The sequence below is a fragment of the Triturus cristatus genome, chromosome 2_1 (genome assembly GCF_964204655.1).
Source record: "Triturus cristatus chromosome 2_1, aTriCri1.1, whole genome shotgun sequence".
Taxonomy (NCBI): Eukaryota; Metazoa; Chordata; class Amphibia; order Caudata; family Salamandridae; genus Triturus; species Triturus cristatus.
In genome coordinates this window covers 412,816,253-412,830,411 of record NC_140581.1, presented here as the reverse complement: position 1 = coordinate 412,830,411, position 14,159 = coordinate 412,816,253, and the positions used below count along the sequence as shown (strand labels likewise).

Genomic DNA, 14,159 nt, shown 5'->3' with positions numbered 1-14,159 from the left:
TAAATGGGGAGCCTGTGGAGCTTCCTGAGGTGGGGGTGATGTGGGTTTGCTTGCGGAGGATGAGGATGAGTCTGGCCGTGGAGTTCTGTATGGTCTGTAATCTCTTCAGGACGTGCGACTTGATTCCTGCGTACAGTGCATTTCCATAGTCCAGCCAGCTGGAGATAAGGGTTTGGGTGATGGTGTGTCTGGTGTTGACCGACAGCCATTTAAAGATCTAGCTGAACATGCAGAGGGTGAGGAATTAGGCAGAGGAGACTGTGTTGGTCTAGTCTGGTTGAATGGTAAGAGAGGGACGGGCCGGTTGTTGGCTAGGTCATCTGCGCGAAATAGAGCTTTGAAGATTGGCTGTTGCAGGACTCTACGGCAAAGGGTGGAAGTAAGAGATGAAGCAGGTTTGGTGTTGTCAAGGTAATGTTGGAGCTTCTGTTTTTTCCGCTAAAGAAGAGGTTAATGACAGTGCACTTTTCTATAGAGTGAGGACTGGGTGGGTCCAGTAGGGTGCTGATGCAGTGCTTGATTGTCTGCTTCTGCTGGTGGCTTCACTGGTGGTGTGGGTATTTTATTGCTTTGGCTGATTTGATGAGCTGTCTGCATGTTGCGCTGAAGGATTTCAGTATCAAGTGTTCATCAGGAGTTCTGTTTTTCTACCATTTTCTTTCTAGTCTGCAGATGGATCATTTATTTTCAGCAACTGCTATAGAGTACCTGGGTGCTGACAGCTTTCACTTGCACTTGCATGCTGTAATTGGAGCATGGAGGTTTTCATAGTTTTCCCAAAAATTGTTGAAATTGTTTAGAAGGTGTTGGCACCAGTCGTTATGTTGATAAGTTAAGAGATGAGCTCAAGCATTATGTTGTCTATGGAGTAGTCTTTGAAGGATCTGAAGGTTTGGCCTTTTCGTTTTTGTTGACCTTGGTTTGATAGTAGGACGCTGAGCAGGGAAGAAGGGATGGCAAAGAGATCAGTCTAGGGTTATGTGTGGTTGTACTGGATTGTTGGTAAAGTAGAGAAAACAAGGTCAAAGACATAACCACTGGAGTGTGTTACTTGTGTGATATGCTGTGCCATATTGAGTGTATCAGTGAGGTTGAAGAGGGTGTCTCTTGTGTTTCTTTTAGCTTATGTTGTCTGGCAGGTTAAAGACACTTCCTGTGCAGATGGCTGATGGGAAATGAAGTGGCATCACTTCCTTTGCAGATGGATGATGGGAAATCCAGTAGTCTCACTTCCCGTGCAGATGGATGATGGGAAATTAAGTCCTCTTGCTTGACTTCCTTTAAATATGGCTTGGACAGGAAATGCACATTTACTTTTTCGCAAAATGCATTTAAGGTTCACCCTTCCTACATATTGATACTGGACGACAGCCAAACACCATATCCCCTAGTACAACTATTCTGATCTTTAGGGGTTTGAATGCCCAAGCAGAAAATGACCCAAAAGGTATTGGAGTAGCTTACAACTCCCAGTTACTGAAAGTCCAAAAACATGCCAAGCTAAGGAGAACAGTTTCAAATCATCATATAACTTGAGGGGGGTGTGGTTAGAGGCTGAAGGTCGCACTACACTAGTGCATTCTGGGGCATGTGTTTGAGCAGGGGTCACATTTTATGCTAGCTTCTTATCCCTGCAGAAACTGTGTGGAGGGAAACTAGTAAGTCAGTGGATCGATCTTGCACAGTTAGGAGATTTGATCCTTATTTATTAAGCATTTCTTATTTCAAGATTTACAAACCATGGGCTGTATTCATTAAATGGTGCTGTGGCGTAACAGGTTTATTTGCATGCTTCCTGCGCCTCGGGGCAGTTTGGTATTACTTAGGGGACCGCAGACCCTTGGGTGTCCCGTTGTTATGCATGTAACACTGGTGCTATGCTAAAGGGGCCTTCCTTAACTTGCAAGGGGGCGTGGTTCACGCAAATGAGGCAAACACTTTGGATCTGCACCAAACCAGTATAATGGATGCTGCTGCAAAGACATAGTGGCGGTTAGGAGGCGTCCTGAATGTGATCCACTAAGAGGAGCACACTCCTTGCACCCTCCCACCAACTGAGGGCGACCCCTGCAGTCACTTACTGCAACCACCTGCAGGGGAATCTGTGTCCCCCATTGAAGTGCAGGTGGGGGACCGCCTGAAATGGGAAAGACAAAGCGGCTGCTTCATACAGCCAGTCTGCTTTTCGCTAATGCAGTGCTTCAAGGGCACACACGAGTTTGTGTCTGACATCGGGGCAATGCATTATCTGTAATAGCATGTGCACAGCACACCATGTTAGCATCGGAAACTGGGACAGTGCATCCTACCTACAATATTACCCCAAGTGTGCCCAGACAGGATTTTCTTGTCTTATTTGTGTGTATGGTATTTTCTATGCCACAAGGTCTATCATTAGGATCCATACTATCATTATATGACATAATTACTTTATGATCGTGGCCTCAATGAATGAGAACATAGCACAGAAAGAAAGAGGTGGAGCAACAGATATAAAATATGAATCACAGGCATACATACCTTTCAGTGTTTTCAATATCTGCATCAACTTGCCACGAGTTCGGCTGAGATTCTGGTGGCGATGATGACGTATCTTCTAAAATAGGAACCTCAGAACTATCGTCCATTTTACAGTCCATAATTTTGGGGACCAAACACACTTCTTTTCCTTGAAATCATTTAAAAGAAAAACAACATCTATTTAAATGATATAAATTTAGGCTCTGGTGTTGTAGAAGTTTAATTAGTCAAACACAGACCCTACAATGAAACAGAGCACTCATTGAAATGTTTTGAAAAACAACAAATCTTGGCAGCACAATATATTAGATATCACTCCTACGACACCCAGTAATACCCTTGGCCCCTGGCTACCTGCTGCGCCAGTTAGGCAATTCTACTATTCGAGTGGGTGCGATTTACTTCATCCACGAAAATGCATTTAAGTAAACATCAGTTTTGGAACTTTCAAACAATATACAGCCTGATCTGGACTTTGGCAGAGAGAGTTTATACCGCTGGTTGGCAGAGGACATTACTTCCAATAACCATAGGGACCTCTGCGCCAGATTCAGAGATGTTTGCTGGTCCTGCTCTTTCATATGTGAGCAGGGAGGATCTATTGATGACCTTCAAGTGCCACAATCTTTGATGAGGTATTTCCATGATAGTCATGAGCATTGAATAGTCACCTTTCTTCAGGAAGGCCTTGAAAAGTCACTTAAGAAAGTCATAATGCTGCCTAGGGTTAGGCTACAGTGGTCAGAGTCCTTCATCTTGGAATGGCAAAAGAAGAGAATGTTGTTATCTATGCTATCAGTACATGAATTCTTTGCAATGGTACAGAAAAAAGAACCTTCACAAACCGTTTTGCTATGAGAAACAGAGATGAAGAGGTACAGGGCAATGCAGCCCATAGGCTGCCATTATAAGTAAAGAAAAAGTAGGCTGTGCCTTTAAAAGCAGAGAGACCACCAGTATCCCACCATGCTCAGACAGAAGCAGTTACCTCAGTTCTTTTTGAAGACTATACTAAACCAATTATAACGGAGCATGAAATTATCTGTCCACTCCACTGGGGAGGAGGGAGGGCTGCTTATGGCTATCATGGAAACACCCCTACGAGAGAACTGGAATTACAGGTAAGAAACTATGCCTTCTCGTAGGGGATTTCCATGTATAGTCATAAGCAATGAATAGAATAGCTAGCTCATCCCCCCCTGAGGCGGTGAAGTAGACAGAAAACATCATGAATAAACCCCGCTAAGTAAAAAGATTTCTGAGGGATGCCTGTCCTACTTGAGCATCTGCCCTAGTTTTTGTGTCCAGGCAATAGTGTTTAGTGAATGTATGGATTGACCTCCAAGTAGCTGCCTTGCAAATATCCGCTAAGGGAATGTTCCTCATTAAAGCAGCAGTAGCTGCCTTGCCTCTGGTAGAGTGAGCTTTGGGCCTACCAGAAAGAAATTTGTTGGCTAGCTTATAACAGCAGAGATTGCAAGAAACAATACACCTAGAGATTTACTGTTTAGAAGTAGCTAAACCTGTGCGGACTGGGCCTTAACTGATAAACAGCTGTTGTGGGCTACAAATGGCGTTGATCTTGTCCAAATAGAATTTATATACCATTTTAACATCCAGCGAGTGGAGAGTTCTCTCCGCTGGAGACGAAGGGTTTGGAAAGAACATGGGTAAAGCAATCGTGTGGTTTACGTGGAAGACTGAGACCACTTTAGGGAGGAACTTAGGATGGGTGCGCAGCACTACTTTGGAAGAGTGGAAGACTGTGTAAGGTTCATAGGTGCAAAGGGCCTGGAACTCACAAACTCTCCTAGCTGACGTAATGGCCACCGGGAAAGTTGTATTCCATGTGAGTGCTGTAATGAAGCTTTGTGGATGGGTTCAAAGGGAGAAATCACGAGGCAAGAAATTACTACATTCAGTTACCATGGAGGAGGAGGGCATCTAATGGGAGGAAAAATCTTCTTTAAACCCTGTAGAAAATCTTTAATAAATGGAATCCTAAAGAGAGAGATTTGGTAAGGACTTTTCCTGTATGCGGTGAGAGAAGACAGGTGGACTCTGATTGAAGAATACTGAAGGTCAGATTTGGCAAGGTGTTAAAAATACGGGAGAATGATTTCCTCCTGGTGAGAGGTGGGATCCATCTGTTTGGCGGAAAACCAAATACAAAATCGTCTCCATTTAAAAGCATAAGCTGGTTGTGTAGATGGTCACTTTGCTTCCTTTAAAATGTCCACACAGTCCCGAGGCAGGTTTAGCTAACCATACTGTACTATCTCAGGAGCCATGGTGCCAAACTCAAGAAGGAAAGGCTGGGGCGTAGCAGTTGGCCTTTGAACTTTGTGAGAAAGTCAGGTCTGCAAGGCAGCCTGAGATGTGGATGGATAGACCGGTGAAGGAGGTCCAGGAACCACAGTTATCTCGGCCATACTGGGGCGATGAGAATCATCTTGGCTGTTGTGGGCGCCAGTTTGTGCAGGACTGCCGGTATAAGTGGTACTGGAGGAAAACCATAAAGAAATTTGTTTGAGCAGTCGATCCATAGGGCATTCCCTAGTGACCTTGGATGGTAAAATCTGAAGGCAAAGTCACAGCGTTTTTGTTTACCTATGTGGCGAACAGATCTGCAGAAGGTGTTCCCCACAAGCTGAAGATATCTTGCACGACTTCTTCGTTCAGCACACACTCGTGGTTTTCATCGAGATCCCTGCTGAGCGCATCTGTGTGGATATTCTGTGCGCCTGGCAGATGCGCAGCTACCAAAGTTAGATTTCTGGTGATGAGCCAGTGCCAGATCGATTCAGCTTCTTGTGACAGGGCTCTGGACTGCATTCCCCCCCTGCTTGTTCAGGTAGCACATGGTGGTTGTAATGTCCATCTGAACAAGTAGGGTGTTGGTCATGAATGAAGGATGAAAAGCCTTGAGTGCCAGGTGTACTGTTCAGAATTTCAGAAGGTTGATATGATATGTCTGTTCTCTCGGGGACCAAAGTCCTTGTATCTGTAGGTGATCCCGGTGGGCTCCCCACCCGAGAAGTGAGGCATCCGTGACCATGGTCTGTGTTGGTGGCTGGTGGGGAAAAGGCATTCCCCTCAGGAGATTTTTCTGGGAACTCCACCACTGAAGAGATACTACAGCATGGGTTGAGAGGGTGATCTTGTCCTCCCAGTTCCCAGAGAAATTATTCTACTGGTTCTTCAAGCACTCTTGGAGAAAGCGCATGTGGAGGTGAGCATTGGGAATCAGAAACATGCAGGAAGCCATTGAGCTGAGGAGCACGGAGACTATACGTACTGATGGATTGGTTATCCGCTGAAGATTGAGACATTTTCAGAGAATGGATAACCTTCGTTCCTCTGAAGGAAACACCTTTGTTGATGGTAGCTCCTAAGTAATGTAGTATCTGAACTGGAGATGAAGTGGACTTTTGAAAATTGACGTTCAGACCCCAGCGATTAACCAGCTAGCACGTCCATAGGAAATGTTCTTGGGCTTCTGTGAAGGTGGATGCCTTGATCAGCCAATCTTCCAGATAGGGATATACAAGATTTTGCAATTCTGAAGGTGTGCTGCCACCACCGCCATGCATTTGGAAAAGGTCCTGGGCCCTAAGTTGAGGCCAAATGGTAGAACCATGTATTGGTAGTGGTTCTGTCCCACAACGAACCTGAAGAATTTCCGATGGGCTGTTACGATAGGAATATGAAAATAAGCGTTGTGTAGATCTAATGAACAGGGCCAGTCTCCCTGTTTAAGTTGAGTGTAAATATTGTGTAAAGCCAGCATCCTGAATTTTTCCTTCCTGATCCACTTATTTGAGATGAGAAGGTTGAGAATAGGCCTGAACTCTTGTCTGCCTTTCTTTTGCACTAGGAAGTATCTGGAGTCGATACCTTGACCTCGTTGGTTTCGAGGGACTAGTTTGACCACTTTTTTGTGGTACAGAGTGTTGACTTCCTCCTGTAAAAGCTTGAGGCGAGACGTGGACGACCTCGGCGGAATGGATGGTGGTGAGGCAGTGAATCTGAGATGATAGCCATGTTTGATGATATTCAAGACCCTGGCGTCTGTTGTTATGCGTTGCCACTCTGCCAGATCATTTGAAATGCTTCCCCCTACCAGAGTGGGTAACGGAAGAGGGGGAAGATACAAATCACAGGTTTTGCTGCAGCAGGTTGTCATCCTTCCTGCTTAGCTTGTGGGGAGTTTCGTCCCCTGTGTGTCTTGCGCTGTGACTGGTAAGGTCACTGATATTGTTGAGACCTGCCGAACTGCTATTGAGGGGTTTGAACCCTCTGTGTCGGGAAACGGTGGTGGTAAAGGCGGAATGAACGCCGTTGTTCCTTAGATTTTTCTCATTCCACCGTTTCTCAGGTATCCACTTCCGTCTTCATTCTCGCCCTTTTTTCATCGGCGTGCGAGCTGAAGAGGGTAGGACTGGAAAAGGGTCAATTTTGTAGACGTAACTGGGCGTCTGGCTTCATAGATGTCAATCGCAGAAACGCATGTCAATGTAAAGAGATCCCGTGGCAGTAACTGTGGGAGGATAGAATCAAGGCATCCGCTGCAGCGCTGATGACTTGATTTGAGACCATAGCTCCCTCTTGAACGATTGCTAGAAAATCTCCCCGGTGCTCTTTTGGCAGGAGACTTGGCTGGCCTACTATTCCTTGGTTCAACATATCGGCCTGCAGAGACTATCTGTTACACTTCCCATCTCAGAGCGCCTAATCATACCGTTACGAACATTCTGACGGCACGCTTTAACTGCAGTACTGACAAGACGTGCCTCCACTTGTTTTTGCAATTTCAACGCAACAGACCTCGTGTGGGTCTGTTTTAGCTTCTTTTCTGAGACATCTAGGACATATGTCGAAAAATGATGGCATTTTAAATAGGAAAAAAGCCTCTTTCCTATCAGAAAAATACTTTGCGCCACAGAAAGAAACAAAAGACGTCGAGTGAAGCAAAAAACAGTGAACTTTAAATTGGAGAAAAAATCTAAAAAGGTCGAGTTTAGTGCTCCAAGGGTCCTGTCAGAAGGAGCCGGAAAAAAAACCTGAGGGAACTGCCTCGCGTTGAGCATAATGGGATATTGGTGGTCTCTCTGCTCTTAAAGGCTCAGCCTACTTTTTCTTCACTTATAATGGCAGCCTATGGGCTACATTGCCCTGTACTTCTTCATCTTTGTTCCTTATAGCAAAAGGGGTTGTGAAGGTTCTTTTTTTCTGTGCCATTACAAAAACTTCATGTACTGAGAGCATATATAATTACAATCTCTTCCTTTGCCATTCCTAGATGAAGATGTCTGACCACTGTAGCCTACTCCTAGGAGGCATTATGACTTTCTTAGTGACATTTCAAGGCCTTCCTGAAGAAAGTCGAACTTCAGCACTTAAGAACTTATATTGGATAAAGTGCTCCGGGGTCCCCGCAGATAGTGTTGAAGGTTAGTGAGGCATTGTGTGCATTGAGCGGATGGCCCTTTTTAGGTTTCTTGCGCTGTTTGTGAAATTTCTTTTATTTAATACATCTTCAAAGGGGTCTTATCAGTTCCTGTTGCCAAAGTACTGTGTTAATGCGCTTTTGTGCAGAACTTTTTTTTATGGCATTACTTTCCCTGGCTGCATTAACCCGTATCGGACATATTATTTACTTTCCCTAGCAGCACTGCTATCTCCATTTCTTTGATTCTCTGATCCATCAAATTTTTTTCACAGCTTGCTTATTTTCGAGTGAAACCGTGTCGCACATCACTGCCGTCTCCATTTGTTTAATTCTCCTATATGTTTCATACTTATTTCAGCTTTAACTTTTCACAACTTGCTTATTTGCCCTCAAACCGTGTCTCACATCACTTCCATCTCCATTTCTTTCATTTTACAATACTTTTATTACTTATTTGGACTTTTAAGTACTTGGGCTCATCGGCTTGCTCATTTCCGAGTGAAACCGTGTCACACATTACTACCATCTTGGGAACTAGGGAAACTGGTTCATGTTTCAGCACCAGCATTACTGTAAATTTGGACAAAAATAAATGTGTCTTTGTGTAACGGAAGTAGGGCTCATGTAAAAACGCTCAAAAGAGTAGTTGCTATTTCTAGCACTTTTAAACGGCAGGAGCGCAGTACAAACAGCAAAATAGTAAATACTTTAATTCTAACATTTCCACACACAAATACCAATAAAATAAAATATGCTGTTTTACGCAAGAGCCCAACCATGTCGCACATCAATACTTAAATTTCACTAGCCACCCTTATTTTTTATCTTACACTTTTATTACTTAGTCCAGCATTTAGTTAACTTTCCCAGACTGAGATGGGGCATAGGTGGCGCACGAGCAAGATGGCCGCACTAGCGTGAGGCTCCTGCAGCTCGCTCCACTAATCCGCCTAATTTATCCTGCCTGGGAGGTCCTAGGATACAACCTGACATGTTAAGATGCATAACAAGACCTGGAGGCTATGAGGTGTGAATACGGAGTCATTCGGGTGCCTCTTTTTAGTGATCCCTGTCCCCTGCTGTGCTTCTCCCCTTGGGACCTCAGAACACTGACAGCCGCCAGCCCGCAGCGCCATTTGATCCAAACACACTGTTACCACTTCTTCAACACCAAGGAGACTTGGCTGGCCTACTATTCCTCGGTTCGACATATCGGCCTGCAGAGACTATCTGTTACACTTCCCATCTCAGAGCACCTAACCATACCGTTACGAACATTCTGACGGCACGCTTTAACTGCAGTACTGACAAGACGCGCCTCCACTTGTTTTTGCAATTTCAACGCAACAGACACTCACCCCTGCCTTGCGGACATCACACACCTTTGCGCACTATACCCTGCTGTACGGAGGCCCGCTCGGCCTGAAGAGCCCCATCAAGCCCCAAATCCTCCTCCATACACAGTTGGAGCGGTCTGTAGCTCCTGGAGCCATCTTGGGCAGTACGAGCTGCGCGAGCGCCATGGCGCCCACTTAGAGCCTAGGCCGCTAACCTGAATAGCTGTGACTCACAGCACCATCAGAAGCAGGGGGTGAGGGATCGAGCACTGAATCGCTGCGAGTCCTTACCACCTTCTGCACGCCCTTACCCTGGGATCTGGTGGCCCGCAAGTGATTCCTGTCCCCAGCTGCGCTTTCTCACCTCGAGACCTCGGAACACCAAAGTAGGCGCCGACCTACGCCATCATTTAGATATGAACGCACTGATACGGCCTCCTTAACATCCAAGGACCCTGGCTTGCCACCTATCCTCGGTTCGTACATGCCAGTAAAGACTTCAGTCGCATACCCCCCCTCTTACAGTGCCCAACATACCGCTGGGATCACCCTGACAGAACGCAGTACAACTATACTGGTAAGCCGTGCTCTTGCCCATTGCTTCATCTTAACCGCAGCAGACATTGCTTTCTGCCTTTCCATCAGTGCGCGCCCCTGCACGTTGCACCCGCTGTGAAGGTAACCTGCGCGGCCTTAAGAGCCCCACAGAGCCCCAATCCTCCCTTCTGGCAGTCAAACATTCAACAGACCACTTGGAGGTGTGAGGCACGAGGATTCTGGTGACTCCTCTGGAAACTTGGATGGCCTGCTTGAGGTGTCTGTGGCTGGCCCACCTCCCATAGAACTGAGAGCTCACACGTATCCTCCCTGTAGGATATAACTACTACAGCACAAATAACCCACAGAGCACCCCCTCTTGTCGGGACCAGTTACCTCATGCCCCAAAAGGACTAAACTCCATACATGTTTTCCTGTATCCGTGCCTGACGGAACGCGTGCAAGATTCCATGCCCTGCATCAACAAGCGACAGCAGTAGCCACGGATCTTGCCCACCTCTTTCGTGACATCTAGCTGGCTGGGAACGTATTGACTGCCAACACCCTTGGTAACAAAGACATTGTCCATAAGGGCTCGTCTGTACTCCCACGGTGGGGACATTCATAGCCCGTCCTCCACGCAAGGAGGTGACTTACTGCAGGCCCTGTCACAGCTGACACAGATTCACAAAAACGGAGAAGGCAGACGCCAAACAAACCCGACTGACATTCAAAGCCAAAAAAAAGTGGCCGCACGCAACAAGACGATCCTGATAATGCCAGTGAAGAACACGCCCAAGGGTCGACACAGCCACAGGATGAGGACATAAAAGCACTTCTCCTCACAATGAAGCAAAGCCATGCCTCCATAGAAGGGAAAATGGATACCATGAATAATTGGATGGACGCTATTGTCCATAAGCTGGATAGCCATGATGAACGCATCAAAGTGACTGCCGCATCTCAGACGCTGAGGATACCACGTCACACTTGCAGAAACAAGTGGCGCAGATGGACAAATTACTTAAAATTATCACTGCAAAAAATGAAAATCTTGAAGCACGCAGCAGAAGAAACAACATTCGTATTCTTGGCATTCCGTAGACCACCAACACAGGTCGGATGGAGGAGTTTATTGAGCGGCTGCTATGTGAAACAATTGGCGTAGAATCCCTCTCTTCCCAATTCATAGTGGAGAGAGCACACCGCTACCTTGGCCCCAAACCACCGCCAGGAAGCACACCACGCCCCATCATCGAGCGTTTGTTAAATTACCGTGACCCTGATGTGGCACTCAAAACAGCAAGCGAAAAACAACAGCTCACCTTTGAGGGGAACACGTTCACCCTTTACCCTGACTTTACTGCTACTGTCCAAGAGGAACGACGGAAATTTCTGCCCGCTAAGCAAAAATTTTGCCAGGCACAAATTGATTACGCTCTCTTGTACCTGGCCCACCTGCGAGTAACATATCAGGGTAAACAATATTTCTTCACCAACACGCAGGAAGTCGACGACTTTCTGAAACGCGCCAGGCATCAAAACAACTCTCGCTCTTCACAGGAACTATCGCCAGGATCGACTTCCCCGGTTGGAGAATAATGCAAACTTTATGCCCTCCGTCATCGAACTACTGGACTGATACAAAGCTGTGCCTTCTTCTTTCACCTTCGACAGCAGAACTCATCTCCTACTCCACGTCGAGCCAAAGAACACTGACATACAGTCTCGACGAATAGCGGTGACCAGAACATCAAAACCAGATAAGTGACCGCCTAGGACTGCATGACACTTGGTGCCGAGTACCTCTGCCCTCGTTGAGTTTGGCCTCTCCAACGACTCGCAAATCTGAGGTTAGGGTGTAACCGTACACAAACCTAGTAGTCCCCCCCCCCCGAGCGAGATCCCCCTTTGCTGCAGATAAAAATGCCAAATGTTTCTATTGAGTTGGTGTTAGATTTGGGGCTCTCTAGTTGGCACAGGTAGGTACTTGTGACAAATAGGGACCATTGCATCTAGTCAGGGTAAAGGGGTACACTCCTGAAATAACCCCTGCTCACCCCCTTGGTAGCTTGGCACGAACAGACAGGCTTATCTCAGAGGCAGTGTGTAAAGCATTTGTGAACACATACAGTAATCAAGTGACAACACTACAGATGGACACCACACCAGTTTTATATAAAAAAAATAAGTATTCTTTATATAGATTTTACACAAGACCATAAACGAAAAAAAATCCACAATACTGTTACTTTAAAATGGTAGAATTTAGCTTAGTTCTCTTAAGATGGTAAATGCGACACTGAGAGTTCAATGTACCTTAGATGCGACACGCAGGGCAACGAAAGTGTTGCAAGGACGGTGATGCGTTGAAGATCCGGTGCAAATAAACAAAGGTGGCGCTTTTCTTCTTGATGCAACATGCTTCCCGGTGATGCGGCGGCACCTGATGCGACGTCGATCCCCTTCTCCGGCGATGCGAGATGCTTTACACAATGCAAGCCACGACAGGCCCTGCAACACGCTTCCCAGTGATGTGGCGACATCGATCCTCTCCCCTGGTGATGCGAGTTGCTTCCACAACGATGCGAGCCGCGACAGGCCCTGCAACACTCTTCCCGGTGATGCGGCGGCATCTGATGCGACGTCAATCCTCTTCTCCGGCGATGAGCCGCGACAGGCCCTGCGACACGCTTCCCGGAGATGTGGCGGTGCCTGATGCGACGTCGATCCTCTTCTCCGGCGATGAGCCGCGACAGGCCCTATGACACGCTTCCCAGAGATGCAGCGTCATCTGATGCGACGCCGATCCTCTTCTCCAGCAATGCGATGCGCTTCGTTTTGTGAAGCGGCAGCTCGGCGACACACTTCTTGTTCTTGAGTCGCGCTTCCAGCTCCTTGCGACACGCAAGTCCTCATAAAGTCCAGCACAACTGCAGGCACTTCAAAAAAACTCTTGGGGAGCTGGTGGGTGAAGTCTGTTGGCCCTGAGACTTCAGCAGGAGGTAAGCTCTTTTCCAAGCCCTTGGAGACCCTTCACAAGTTGAATGAAAATGCACACAAAGTCCTTTCCCCTTTCTTTGGCAGTCAGACAACCACTGCAGGCCAATCTCCCAAGCAGCACTTCAGCTTAGGGATAGTCTCTCCTCAGTTTCTTCTGGTTCCACTCCTCAGCAAAGGTTTCTTCTTGTTTCCCAAAGTGATCTAAAGTTCTTGGGTTTGGCTCCCAATATTTATACCACGTTTCTCTTTGTTCTCTGAAGGCAGAGAGGCCTTTGCCTAGTCCAAACCAGTTCTGGTCAGTCCTGGAGCACTTTGTTTACATGACTCCTTCTTTCCTTTCAGAGTGCAGGGCAGAGACATCAGACACACCACAGGAGGTGGAGCCAGCAATGTGGAGGGAAGGCACAGCCCTATTCAGGTCCCAGGTGCAACTCCTCCCACCCATCTAGATGCAGATCTCTCTATTCAGCCCTGTGCTGACTCACCCTGTCTCCTGGAATCCCCCAGCCCCTGTCACTCAAACTCCAGACAAGGAATACACAGCCTAGCAAAGGCAGGTTTGGATGGTTAGACAAGAAAATACCTACTTTCTAAAAGTGGTATTTTCAAACCCAGGATGTTAAAACCAACTTCACTAAAAGATGTATTTTATCATTCTGAGTTCAGGCATACTAAATTCAAATTTCTGCCATGTTCCCTGAGTCAGTTAGGATTATAAAATGTAATAATCAAACTGCCCATTCTGGCCTATGGAGAGCAGGTAGCCTTGCAATAGTGAAAAACGAAAATGGCTGTAATTCACTATTAGAACATGCCACACACACCAGGGCATGTCCTACCTTATACTTACAATGCAACCTGCCCTTGGGCCTACCATAGGGGTGTCTGATATGAAGAAAAGGGAAGGTTTAGGGACAGGCAAGTGGGTGCACTTGCCCAGTCAGCATGACAGTACCAGACTGCATGCTGGCTCTGCAATGGCAGGCCTTAGACACACTTTTACAGGCTGCTTCTTTGGGTGGCACAACCAGTGCTGCAAGCCCACCAGCAGTATTTGGATTACCAGCCCTGGGCACTCCTGGTGCACTGTACTAGGGTCTGACAGGTAAACAAAACCAACCAATCATGGAATCACTAATTTATACATCAATTTACAATAGGGAGCACTTGCACTGTGGCACTGGACAGCAGTGGCACAGTGCCTAAAGCATCTAACACCAGCAAAAACACGAGGCAACAGCAAAAAATGGAAGGGAGACCCACGCCAAGGTGCCAGTTCTAACAGTTGGGGTATGTGGGAGGGGGAGAGA

The 14,159-nt window shown here is 46.7% G+C and overlaps 1 protein-coding gene across 1 annotated transcript in view; it reads right to left on the bottom strand.

Annotated features, from left to right (window-relative positions):
• Positions 1–14,159, bottom strand: part of RGS7BP (regulator of G protein signaling 7 binding protein) — a 655,650-nt gene that overhangs the window by 186,597 nt on the left and 454,894 nt on the right. Inside the window, exon 4 of the mRNA XM_085631636.1 lies at positions 2,521–2,668. Coding sequence (XP_085487762.1) covers positions 2,521–2,668 — 148 coding nt within the window. The remainder of the gene's footprint in view (positions 1–2,520; positions 2,669–14,159) is intronic.